This window comes from Miniopterus schreibersii (assembly GCF_964146895.1).
Source record: "Miniopterus schreibersii genome assembly, chromosome: 11".
In the NCBI taxonomy this organism is placed as follows: domain Eukaryota; kingdom Metazoa; phylum Chordata; class Mammalia; order Chiroptera; family Miniopteridae; genus Miniopterus; species Miniopterus schreibersii.
Window position 1 is genome coordinate 26,870,111 of NC_138111.1, and position 14,112 is coordinate 26,884,222.

General features: G+C 36.6%; 1 protein-coding gene across 5 annotated transcripts in view; it reads right to left on the bottom strand.

The window, feature by feature from the left end:
* The window catches only part of RECK (reversion inducing cysteine rich protein with kazal motifs), a 65,193-nt gene that overhangs the window by 21,283 nt on the left and 29,798 nt on the right, over window positions 1-14,112 (bottom strand). For all 5 annotated transcript variants that reach the window (XM_081152526.1, XM_081152529.1, XM_081152528.1 and 2 more), the window contains 4 exons: window positions 8,680-8,713; window positions 6,417-6,614; window positions 4,347-4,614; window positions 1,177-1,356 (listed from right to left, as the gene is read on the bottom strand). In XM_081152526.1, coding sequence (XP_081008652.1) covers window positions 1,177-1,356; window positions 4,347-4,614; window positions 6,417-6,614; window positions 8,680-8,713 — 680 coding nt within the window. The remainder of the gene's footprint in view (window positions 1-1,176; window positions 1,357-4,346; window positions 4,615-6,416; window positions 6,615-8,679; window positions 8,714-14,112) is intronic.

The window sequence follows — 14,112 nt, forward strand, 5'->3', positions numbered from 1 at the left end:
AGTGCTCATGAAGGAAAAACTGGATAAATGTGGCTCTCCATTCAGTGTAGTTTCTATCTTGAATGAGATGAAGCCCCTCCTGCTTTTGGTATCTTTCCAATATGTTCAAAATAATAGGTTTCTAATATTTTATGCAGAGCTCATAATTGGTACTGGCAGGAGTGTTAGTCTGATACAAACTACTCAACCATTAGCACAAGCTAGAATTATGTATGCAAGTTTAACTTCAAACATTTCAAAGATTTCAAATTTGCTCAATCTTATTGGCTAATACGCTATCACCAATTGTAAAGATATCTCAAATTTCTTACTCAAAACAATAATTTGAATACTTTTAAGAGGATAAGATGTATGTTAGCTTGAGGTAAACATCCTCTGAACTTCCTTCTGGCTCAAATGAATAATTCTTCCTTTTTCACCTCCTGATCTCTGGGCAGCAGCTCACAAATCCAGCTTCCTCTTCTTTAGAAACTCTCCCTCTCTGGTTTCTCTGATGTGGCGTTTTCTCTGCTTCTAGCTGCCCCTCTTCTGTTTTCTTCAGTGCTTCTTCAGCCATTAATTCAGTTCTTGGCCCTTAATTTTCTTACCATACACGATACCTCTGGAAAATACCTATTCAAATTGCTTCTGTAACGAAAATATAGGGGACTCACTAAGTGGAAACCTCAGCTGGTCTGAAGGTCCTTCAAAGTAAACTGACCACAAGAGAACAATTGAATTCTAGAAGCTTGAAGTATCCTTACATTAGAAGAAACTCTGTTATAGTGCTTCCTTTCCCAGAGAGAATTTACTACATGGAATATAGCATTTAAAGATGAAATCATAAAGAAAGACTATTTCCTTTTAACTTAGCAAAACCAAAATCAAAGTATAGTAGCCCAGCCAGGCAGTGGTTGAGCACTGACCTAGGATCCAGGAGATTGCAGTTTGATTCCCAGTCAGGGCACGTACCTGGGTTGTGGGCTCGATCCCATCAGGGGCATGCAGGAGGCAGCCAATAAATGACAACTCTCTTATCACTGATGATTCTCTCTCTCTCTCTCCCTTCCTCTCTCTGAAATCAATAAAGATATATTAAAAAAAAAAAATCAGAGTGTAATGGTCTTTTTACTTATTTAAAAACAAAATAACCAATGACAAAATATTTCCATTCCATGTACAATAATTTGCTCTTACCTGTTGTTAAAATTAGTACAGTAAGTAAGGTTTCTACAGCCCAACTGGCAAGGTTCCCGAACATCTGCTAAACAGGTCAACATGGACACTTCCACTGGATTATATTCACAAAAGCGATCAAACTCTTGCCAACTCTGTGTATTGCCCCAGCTCATGCTATAAAGTTTAGTGCACAGTTCCCTGAAACAAAAGCACAAATGCAGAAACACATAGATAAGCCAAATGAATATTTCATTTGCATAAAATTCAAACTTCATGAACTATACTTTAGAATATAAGTGAGAAAAAAAGTACAAAACCCAAAAGACCAAGGTCTCTCTCCTAGAATTTAGAGCTAGAAAAAGTGATCTTGTAAAAAAAAAAACACCAAAAAAACACACCACACACACAAAATCACGTGATCTTGTCCATGAAACAGTTAGCCTTCTTTTAGCATCCATCTCTTTCCTTTTTGCCATGGTTGCTAGAAAGCTCAGTGCTAAATTTCATGTTTAATTATAGCATTTGTACATGCTTGTTCTTGGTAAAATTATTGCCCTCCAAATTTCTGATCTCTTTTACCTTTACATAAAGTAAGTTAAAGCATACAGTTTTGCCTCCACAAGGATATATTTCACTGTATTTATATTCCAATCACAGAAGGCAAAACTGTGACATGGTCCTCAGACGTCTTTAAATAAGCATTAAAGATTTAGGGTTCACCAGTTTCTCTCTGAAAAACTATCCCCAAACCACTTATATTCCTGAAGATATATCAAGAAAGTCTCTACGCAAAGGCGTATGAATTCCAAAACTTGTATATACTATTGTAGTTAATATATGACATTCTTATTTTCAGTAGTCCATGATTACAAAGCAACTTAAATGCATGCATATAGCTAAAATAATATCAGTACTATTTCTAAAGTGCTTTTACACATTATATTCAGTAGTTTAATGTTTAAAATTTATAAATATAATAAAAATGTAAATACATTAATACAAAACTTTAATACTACCAAAATATGCAAACTGACAAGTAAAAATTCCCCACTCGTGTAACATTTTATTTTACTTTCATAATTACTCCTATGAGGAGGGTATCTTTACTTTTAAGAGTTTGTTCACTCACTCTATCACTGTTTATTGAGTGCCTTTTTGTGTGAGGTTCTGTTCAAGGCACTGGATATGCAGTGGTGAATAAAAGAGACAAGGTCTCTGCTCCCCACGGAGCTTATACATCATGGGGATGAGAAAGGTGAGATCAAGTTACATTAGGTACCTTGATCTGGAAATCAGTCCTTTCTCTAGTACTTAACATTCTGTATGGCTTGGAGAGATTGTTGAAAACATCTCAGAGTTAGTTTTCTAGATATAAACAGGAATTATACAAATTGAGATACCAAATCAATCATCTTACAAAGTTTTATGAGGACAAAATAAGATGGAAGTGAAAGCATTCAGTAAACAGAAAGCCTTACATTAAAGTAAGAGAGGGCAAACAGTGTTTTTACTGAATTTCTCCCGAGACGGCACAGCCATTCCTATCTCCAGCGACTTTAGGGCATAAACTCTTTTGTACACATTCAAAGAATTACTCAGCACCTCTCCCATAAATACATTTTTAAATTCCATTCAGCAACACAATTTCCTTAATTACAGGACCAACTTAACTTCTCTTTAAGCTCTTCAGTTAATTTTCTTTGGATATTTTTCAGATTTTTCATCTCTTTGGAAAAGTTTGATGAGCTATTCCAGGTACACTTTTTTGCTAAAGGTCCATCCAATTTAGAAACCACAGGAAAGATTGTTTCACTACTGGTATGTCGGGTTCAAGTCAGAATATTCTAGTAACGTGTGGTCCCTTTTCACCCAAAATATCTCTAATAAAGTGAACTTTTATTTCACCTGTGTTTTATCATGTCCTTAGTTATCTCCACTTATCCTTGTTTCTACTTGTGTTTCCTTCATCCTATATTTCTACTGTCAATTTTTCATCCTTAAGTGTATCACTCAAATGAATGCCTACATACTGCTACCTAACTTTAGGTATAAGTGTCAACCCAGGTTATTTACTAATATATACAAAAAGTTGGTTAAGTTCAAAGTTTTATAATTTAACAAAGAGACTATCCCTTAGGTGTCATATCAAAACATCTTCTATTGCTTGCTTACTTAATATCCTCAAGTATAAAATCCATATTGCATCATTTCAAAATATTTATTGCTAATTCTCTATACCCCAAAACACAGTGCTTTTACCATTCAATGTACAAAAACAATGTTTTGTATATAGTAGTCCCCATTATCTGCAGGGGATATGTTCCAAGACCCCCAGTGGATACTGAACCCTATATTATGTTTTTGCCTGTATATACATACCTTTAATGAAGTTTGATTTATAAATTAGGCACAATAAGAGATCAACAATAACTAATAAAATAATTATGATATACTATAAATAAAAGTTATATGAATGTGCTTTCTCTCAGCAAACTAGCATGAATTTCTTTTTTCTTCTTCATAATTTCACTGATAAAAGATTCATTCTTATAGTAGTTCTTAGCAACCTCAGCATACGATGCTTTTCTTTAAAGTCAAGAACTTCCACTTTTTCACTTAAAGGAAGCACTTTCTGGCTTCTCTTTGGCATATCTGAATTGCCAGCATCACTACTCTTGCTTAAGCTTTGGGGCCATTAAGTAAAATTAGGGCTATTTGGACACAAACACTGCAATATTGTGCCAGTTGATCTGATCTCCTAGATGGCTACTAAGTGGCTCAGGGGTAGGGAGCATATATAGCCTGGAGATGTTGGACAAAGGGATGATTCACATCCTGGGCAGGATGAAGCAGGACAGATGGAGTGGATGGTGTGAGATATCTCATGTTACTCAGAACAGCATGCAATTTAAAACATGAATTACTTATTTCTGGAATTTTCCATTTAATATTTTCGGACCATGGTTGATCCATGGTAACTTGAAACCATGGAAAGTGAAATTGCAAATAAGAGGGGACTGTTGTATATGTGATGCTCAATAAGTATTTGCTGGATAAAAGAATGAAAGATTCTGTATCTTCTAAACTCAAGTCTATACAATGCAAGAATATAACAGATACTTGCTAGACTTAAAATAATTAAAGTGCTCTTTTCTACTGGTTTTAATAAAGGAAAATGAGATACTGACCTACATGTTGAAGTGTTTGCTTTAGAACAACAATGCAATTTAGCCCCATCAAGGCCTGTAGAGGGAGGAGGGTGTAGAGTGACTCCAGGGTGAACAGACTGTGAGCTTTCAAGAAAACACTGCCAAAGAGGATCCTGAGGCAAGGGCTGGGTCTTACAACCCTCGATGAGGCCATCAACAATCTCCATTTCTGTTTTTTTAGACATCAGAATTCTCTTGCAGGCATTTTGGCAAGCATGGTCTTCAGCTCTGTCACAGCAATACAAACCTACATGTTCAGGATACAAGTAGCTTAATTAGCTGGTTTTATTTCTTGTACTACTCAGAACAAAAGAACATGGTGCTGTACTGGAAACCATTACTTCTCTGAGTCATATGTCAATATCTGCAGTATACAGGGCCTACCAAATTCTCTCTCCATCACTTTGCAGTATAGTAAATAAATGTATTTACTAGGTATACCTATAGACTAAGTATTTATTACTAGAACTCACCACTACCCCCAATCATGGGCTCTCTAGCAACATTCCTGAATAAATGATAGGTCATCCTAAACCTAAGAAGTCCTTACATGCAAGATATTTTATGTTCCTGGAAAACGTAGATCAAACTGGAATTATTTCATGCTAGAAATGACTTCCTAAAAGGGACTATATCTGGACATAATGAGAGAGAGATGACTAATTTTAATGGCAATAACCACAAACATTTCAACACACTCTGGGATATAAAGCTTTTACATATCTGTGCAAGTTAATTAATCTAAGTTATAATTTAAATAATAGCAAACTCTGGCGAGACATCAGTTTGCTACCGACTTTAATTTTCTACAAAGAATCAGAAAGTTAAAGAACACTTTCAACTAATCTATAGAATTCAGAAGGGCTTCTTTGATGTAGTTTTCTTTGACTTTTTAAGTAATCTTTCAGGCGTATGTTTGTAGCTTTCTTTTCCAGATTTTCTATGTATTAGCACAGACATTTGAGATGGTTGTTCTACCCTTAAAAGTCTTTCTGCTCCCCCTCTTTTTTCAGCTTCTATCACCTTAGCTCCAGCAACACATCTGTATAGCCTGTCAGTGAAGACTTTAAAATGACAGCTTATTTGTGGCAAATGTTTCATCCTCTGATTGTCATCACACAGCCACATCACAGAATGTCATAAGCCTCAGAGTTCAGCTTTAGATGATAAACAAGGCACATAGCATTGCTTTTGAGTTTATAAAAATATGCTTTTCAATATCCCAGTATAAATCAAAACATTGGCAACTGGCTTATAAATCCTATCAGTTTTTGTCAGTTGGTTAAATAGCTCTTTAAACTTTGATAACTTCTACATGAAGAAAATGGATTTTGGATGTACAAGCTGACATTTTAAAAAATATCAAGATCTTTTCTCACTTAATGATGTTTTCATTATAAAAGTAATAACTGTTTATTAGTAAAAATTACAGATACATATAAATATAGAATAGGTATATAACTAAAAATGTATCATACTATATATACTTAGTTCTGCAACTTTCTTTTTTTGCTTATTATATCTTGAACTTCTATGTAAATGTACTTCTTTATGTTGGTTGTATAGTGTTGTTATTATATAGATATATGATTTAGTTAATCACTTTTAATCAATACCTTATTGATGGATGTTTGGGTTACTCCTAATTTTCCTCTATTACCACCAATGTTGTAGCAAATATCCTTTATATGTGTAGATAAATTTTTGCAAATATGTAAGTGTTGGACAAAATCTGAGAAATGGAATTGCTAGGTTAAAAGGTATAATTATTTGAAATTCTCATGGTTGTAACCCAGTTCCCCCACCCCCCATCCATACTAACAAATTCTTCCTCCTCAGAGAGTGCCTGTTGCTTCAAACCTTTGCCAGCTCCATCTTTCTGGCATATTTTAACTGTGTCAGTAATGTCCAATCTGCGAAATCTAAACACCAAAGGAAGTCTGGTGTCTCCCAAATGCCCCAGACTGCAGATATCTACAAGATTTTACTTCCTTTTACAAGTTATTTTACCAAAGCTTGAAATGAGAGGAATATGTCCCTTTTACTTACTATCTGTTGGGTTCCTCATTGGATAAGATTGGGTATAATTGTTGACACAGTGTATTAATTGTGGACTAATAGAGGCACAATAATTTTCCACTGCTTTGATCTGAGATGGACCTGGAGAAGAGTCTGTTCGAAAAATGGCTTGACAGTATTCTCGGCAGTTTGTGTGATGACCTGCATAGCTGCAACAAACTGAGCCCACTGTGGGGGAAAAGGAGATGACATTGAAATGGAAACAGCTATTTGCTAACAATAAATCATAATAATAATAATAGAACAATGTGTCTTTTTGAATTTGGGAAATAAAACCCAGCCATAGAAGACAAGTACTTAAAATCAGCACTACTGTAGGTATAGACATGGGGACATTCAGCTACTCACCAGTATAAGAAAGTCACTATTGGTCAACTTACAGTATAGTCCAGTGGCTTTCAGCAGGAGTAATACCACCCCCCTGGGAGAATTTGAATACAAATGGAAATGTTTCTGGTTTTCATGACTTGGGGACCACTGCTGCCATCTAGTGCATGGGGGTCAGGACTAGTAAATGTTCTGCAACGTGTAGGACAGTGTCACACAGCCAATGTCTCCCAAAATGCCAATAGCGCCCATGTTGAGAACCACTGGAACAGCTTTCCACATTAGATTTGTGGAAAACAACACAGATCAAAATAAATAAAACAAAACCCCAAATGTCTCACATTTATAAAATAGGACCAGTAAAAACTAAGAGATGTCAGGATTTCATTAATTTGACAATTATATAACTGTATATTTTGAAATGAAAGCCCAAAAGTCCTACAGTGTTTAACATCTGCAAGAATATACCTAAATTAAAACTCTTCACCTCACAACTGATACAACCTGCTTCAATTTTGAAAGGTAAAACCCATATTTGATTCTGGATTTATGTATTTTTAAAAATCAACAGGACCATTTAAGGTATCTGGGGAGAGCTAGATGAGTGGCTGGGGGGTGCAGATGTGGGATTTAATAACGGAAAGAACAAGAGACATTCACAGAGAGGCTAAGGGGTCTGTGGGAAGCTGAAAGGAGACAAGGTAGAGGTATGGTAGGAAAAGGGTAAGAGAAAGGCAGGTAAAAAATCTGATAATTATTAGAGATGGTTATGGAGGAACCAGAACAGATTTCTGGTGAATTTCACAGACCAGGGAATGAGCAGGGAATTCAGGTACCTTCCAGAAATAATAATGATAATGATAAAATCATATATAGATTAAACTAGGACTGAACTAATGCAGGACTGGCCTCAGTTCCCTGGGCAAGGACACTGTTTCATACCTACTGTGCCACATAAGTTTTTAACTTCTAATTACTACCAAAGTTACTGTGTTCACTGATGAATCGTTCATTTGCATCACAAAGAATAGTTATTAATGGCTACACGTATCCCTGTCGACGTCAATGAGGATAAAGGGGGGTGCTGAGGCCGGGAGAGAAACGAGAGCGTAAGGTAAGGATGCCTCTCTCTTGGCTCCCATCATCCTGGCTCCCTCACCAGTGTGGGAGGCTCTAAGATCATGTGCCAGAGGTTATCTGGAAGAAATGGTAGAAGATAAAATACAGGCAGCTAACGTTTCTTATTATACTTTGATACACCCCACTGCCAAGCTAATCTAGACGACTCCTTGTCTCTCAGATGTATTTCCTCTCTCTAACTGCCCTCACTAGTCCCTTCATTTGGAATGCCTTCCTCCAATCTCCACTGTTCACACTTTGTCCATCCTTCAAGGCCTAGCTCAGCCACCAACTCCATAAAGTCACCTGTAAGCACCCCTGCAGGATATGATCCCTCCTTCCTCTGAAGTCCCATAGCACTTTTATCAGTGATACTACCCGAATCCACCATGTCCCAGAGTTCTTTGTGTACAGGGTGTGTCCCCTACAGATGTGTATTTGTCCAGCACAGAGCAAGTCGTGAATGCCTGCTGAATAAACTGAGAGGCAGCATCATTGTATCACGGGGGTGTGCTTAACTTCTGAAAGTGATCCTATTTGTTCAAGCGGGGCATGATCTTCCTCTAACACATCTAGCACTAGTATCTGCTTTGTAAATCTGCAATTAGGATATGGGAATGAATACTTGTGCCTATCAGAATCCCACTGGGCACATTCCTTTAGGTGGTTTACTGAGAGCCTAAGTTATAATGCCAGGGTCTTGTCAGTATTTATAACAACTAATCAAAATCTATAAACTGTGTTTTGCTCTTTGGACTGCTTGTATAACCATCAATAACATACTTACTTTCATTTCTGCTAATGCAACTGAAAAGAGCATTCTGTAAATTAAAAACAAACAGAAGTTAACAACCACACTGAATTTCTAATTTTATTCCACTTTATGGTTATATGGAAATCAGGGTATCAAAACATTTAATTCTTTAAGTCCAAGACTGAAAACAAAGAAGCTATGGGATGGCATCCTGGTGAAAAGGAAAACTATCTTCTAACACATATTAGGGATTAAGATTGCCACCTGAGCCATATGGCAAACTAAGTTTATGTAAAACTGTACGAATGTGTGTATGTGGGGACACCAACAATATATTAATCTCAATTATTTCTTGCAGGTATATAAAAAAGCTTCCAGAAAATAATATAATAAATGACCTTTAGGGAAATATATACATTTCACATAACCATTGCATTTTAGAGTTGCAAATACCTTAGAGGGAGTCTCTAATTGTTCTCAAACTTGACCATTTGCTAGAATCACCTCAGCTTCCTAGGCCTCATGCTAGACTACAGAAACAGATTCTGTAAAGCACAAAACAGGAGTAAAGCACAAAAATCTAAATTTTAAACAAGGCTTCAAAGATGTTTCTTACATAGCCATCCTGGGGACAGACTCGGGGAATCTCTCTATCATTTTACAGATGGATAAGTTTTCTCAGCAGGGTAGAAACTGCCCAAGGTTTCAAAAGCAGAGCCTGAGTCTCAAATTAGTGTTTACAGAGCTCTTAGATCACTGTTTTGATAATACCACATTGTATTAAAATCACTGTAAGGAAAATGAGAAGTAAAAGAAGCCAAAAACAAAATATTCCTATACAAAGCCATTTGGATATTCAAGGCTTGTCGGCTATGATGATTGGAAGAGAATGAATTCTTAAAAGAAATGACATTGGCATAAATAAAAGGTAAATGGAAATTAAGTGCACCCTGTTGTTGACTAGAGATGATTTGGGTTTTTAAGTTTAGCTAAATCACAAGCTAGCTATATGATCTGTACTTGCTAAAGGACCAGCTTTACTGATATTTAAACCCTGGCTTTAAAAATCCATCTATATAGGTGTGTGAAGCTGTACTGCATTCATTTTTTCCAATAAACAATATTCTACTGTAGAAATAATCTACACATGATTTATCATTTTAAAGCAAAACAAAACAAACTCCAAGGCCTCATAGATGAAGGCTAATTAATCCACCCAGTATAAATTCTTTGTTAGAGATGTCATCAAACAATATAAGAGTAATGAAAATTAAATATTTTTGGTGTTTTAAAATAATGATAATTTTTTGTTGTTGTTTAAGTATATCTTTATTGATTTCAGAGGGAGGAAGGGAGAGGGAGAGATAGAAACATCAATGATGAGAGAGTCATTGATCGGCTGCTTCCTGCACGCCCCCAACTGGGGATCGAACCTGCAACCCGGGCATGTGCCCTGATGGTGAATCGAACCCCGATCGCCTGGATCCTAGGTCGATGCTCAACCGCCGAGCCATGCCCAGTCGGGCAGATCATTTTTATATCTCTCTTCATCCATGTTTCTTTTAGTTTGACGTTTCAGCTACCCATCATAGATAGCCCTCTATTCGGGTTCACCGGTTTCAGGGACACTTTCCATAAAATTATGGAAATCAATATTAAAAAGGAATCTGTTACCAGCTTTCTAGCCTCCTTTGATTGGGTGAATATAATTCTCATTGATCTTCTTTCTAATAGGCTGGTTGCTCCTTTAGGTTTTTGGGCTGTCTGACCTTGTACCTGAAGAAATAAATGTTTTATCGTCTTGGTGGTCACCCTGCATTCCATAGCCTAATCTTCATTTTTTATGTTCTCCTAGTTATTCTTCAAATCTCCACAACAGTGTTCCCAACGGGGTTGATTTTGCCTCCTAGGGGATACTTGGCAATGTCTGGAAACATTTTTGACTGTCACAACTAGGGGGAAGGAGTATGTATTTACTGGCATTTGTGGGTAGAGGAGTCCAGAGATGCTGCTAAATATCCTATAATGCACAGGAAAGCTCCCCACAACAAAGGATTATCCAGCCCCAAATGTCAACAGTGCCAAGGTTGAGAAATCCTAGTCTGGATACTTACAAATTTGTTCAAGCTGGATTTTTGAAAAATCTGACCTTACAAATAAAAGAACTATTACTCTGGGTCAGCCTGTGGAATCACTCAGCTTCAGAGAGAGGTACAAAAGGACACAAAACCTGAAAAACGTCAGAGATGACCTAATCTAACTCCTTATTTGACAGAAGCCAGAGACATAGAAAGGAAAATACTTAATAGAGCCTAGCTTTTACTCACACTAAGATGGTAGAGTTGGGTAGAAAGAAACCATAAGTCTTGCAAGCCTAAAATATTTACTGTATGACCCTTTACAGGAACAGCTTGCTGACCCCTGGTTTAGAAGGGCACAGCTGTCTCCCTGGAGGTCATATTCAGAGTTCAGAGATGTTCCCTAAGTATCTCTCATTTCTCTTAATGTTTATTGATAGACCCGTCACAAATAGGTTTACTCCAATTTGTTCAACCAAAAACTTTTATCTTTTCATATGTCAGCGCCTCTAGTGTTAATACTGTTTTTATGTCTCTATCTTTATCGTTACCAATTTCAGTGTTTAAAAGAATGGTCCTTTATTCAAGTATACCAGTATTTGATGAATTCATTAATTCTCTGTTGCTTACTTTACACTCATCGTGATTAAACAGTCTCTAATCATATCACCTTTTTTGATAAACGATTCTAACCTTAGCTAATTTTATCTAGGTATAAATTATACCTTAGGTAACTATACCTAAGGTATAAACTACAGGTAACTCTACTTTTCACTGTTTAAACTTCTGCTGATTAGTTTGACAGGGCTTAAGATATACACATAATGAGTTACTGCATTTATTTATAGTTTCCTCATTTCTTAAAATAGCCAACCTTGAATTCTTAGTCAGTTAAGTCTTTCAAATGCCTGATCATCATCTGGCGGCAAAAGCAGGAGGTAACTGGGGGTTTATAATTATTTGTATATAATAAATATATTATTATATGGAACCTCTTTGACCTTCTGCCATCAATTCTATACCCACTGTGCCTTCCTATAACAGCTCCCTCACCACTCATTTTACTCCAGACTAAGTCAAAGTTACAGTGTTACTGAGGTGAGGATCTACCACAACCTGAAAGGCACAAAAAACACATCAGTATACTGGAGTTGACAGGGTCCCTAGAGATCTTCAAATCCAAAAGCTTTCACTATATAGCTGGACAACATTATTAGGATAACAGATACAATACAGTAAGTCCTCACTTAACATCGTCGATAGGTTCTGTGACTTTCACAAAAGGACACATAATAATATTTTATCACAGCTAATTAATAAAAACGAGTTAAGTTCCTATAGCATCTCTCATCAATGTGATTACAAAATGTTAAACAAAATGATGTTATTCAAGGATGTGCTATATTCAGTGCTTTCTCTACCCATCTAAAGAATGCCTAATTTATAGACATTTGTACCAGGTTTCCACATAAAAGTGCTATTTATTCTGAAACAAAAACCCTGTGCAATTCAGCTGTCCAGAATGAAAAAAAAAAATTCTGTTAAAAATTCTATCTATAAAAATACTAACTGTAGCACCTTTTTACAGGCAAAAAAATTTTGTTCCTCCTTTAAGTCTTACCTGCTCTGTGAAGATTTCCTCATTACCCTGAGCAGGGAGTTTTTCCTCCAGGTGCCAATGTATCTTGTACAGACTTATAGCAATGTACTTGTAATGAACTATTTGAATTTCTCTCTTCTCATGAACTGGACTATGAACTTCTTGTAGATAGTGGCTAAATCCTTTCATCTTTGTACCTTGAGAGCATTGTCTGATACAAATTAAGTCTATCAGTTTGGTGTGTGTAAGTTCAATGAATGTTGAGTGAATAAATGAATGACAGATGCAAAGACAATTGAGACATAGACTCTGCCCCCAAGAACTCAGAGTGTAGTATTAAAAAGTGATATATGGTGTGACATTTGCCTATAAGATGGCAAATGCTATAATACAGCATGTAAAGGATTTCAAAGTGGCAATCAATTTTATGTGTGTGGAGGCAAGAGAACTGAGTAGAAAAGGTTTTAAACAGAAATCACCGAAGTCAAAATTTGAAGCAAAGGTTGCCAGTTGGATAGGGTTAGTGGTGTGCCGGGATCAGCTTTCAAGGGGGTTAGGGGAGAGTCCAGATTTGCAGTATTTGCTGATGTCCTTGGCATTAATACCCTCATCATGGCTGCTTTCAAGTTAAAAACTAGTTTGAAAAATTCCTGAATATTTAACAGTCAGTTCTCCCTAGCTAGTAGGATGCCAGTTCCATCATATCACTGAATAGGGTGTTATAGGATGAATTCAGAAAGAGGGACTTCCATGTAGAACAAACAGGTTGTACAACTACAATTAACAAAATTCTTCAATGGTTCACCTATAGGATAAAGTTGATGTTCCTCAGTCTGGTTTACCAAGCTTTTCTCTAGCCTCTGACTCTTCCTCCCTTATGCAACTTATAATCTCCGAGATTGACCATGTATTTGATTTAAGAGAGCGACATGACCATATTTAGTCTTTCAAGAGACCACTCTAGGAGTGGTGGAGATAGTAGATAAAAGGAGAAATTAGAGATAGGAAAGCTAGTTGGGCAGCTGTTGTAGTAGTCTGGAAAAGTGGTTTAAAGGCCTGAACCAAGACAGTAATCAAGGATCTGGAAAGGAGACTGATTTAAGATATACCTCGAAGGTAAATTTTTAGGGGTTGATAGCCAGTTATTTATGGGAGATGATGTGAAAGAGGAAAAAGTAGACAATACCTCTTAGGTTTTTAGTTTATGTGTCTGGTAGGACTGTACTGGAGCAACCAAGCAAGACACATAAGAAAAATATGGTTTTGTTTTGGGGCGTGGGGTGTGTGTGTGTGTGTGTGTGGTGTTATACAGCATAAGGGTAGAGGGGAAGGGGAGGTAGAGAAGGTAAGGAGGGTAGCAATCAGTTTGGCTGATTTGAAATGCCAACTCAATGTCAAAAGTACACATATCCATGAGTGATTCAGGAGTATATAAAAGAAGCTAGCGAAGAAGATTCTGGATTTGTCATCATATAGGGGCAATGAAGCTATGGAAGAGGAGTAGATGAGATTGTCTGGGGGGGGAATCTGGCCATTTAGATTAGACCAGGTCATAACCTAATCTGATTAATTTCCCTTTTGGGGTGATCTCATTCAGGTAGCTTCTCAGAAAAATGGACTAGAGAGAAAATATACTAGCACTGGGAGACTAAATAGGAGTTATTTTCTTCCTTAAACTATAATACAAAATACATCAAAAACAATATACAAATGGAACATAATCAAGGTTTTATACTATTTTAAGCCAGTACTGCAGGACCTAATAGGTTTCGCTCTTTTTGGAGCTCA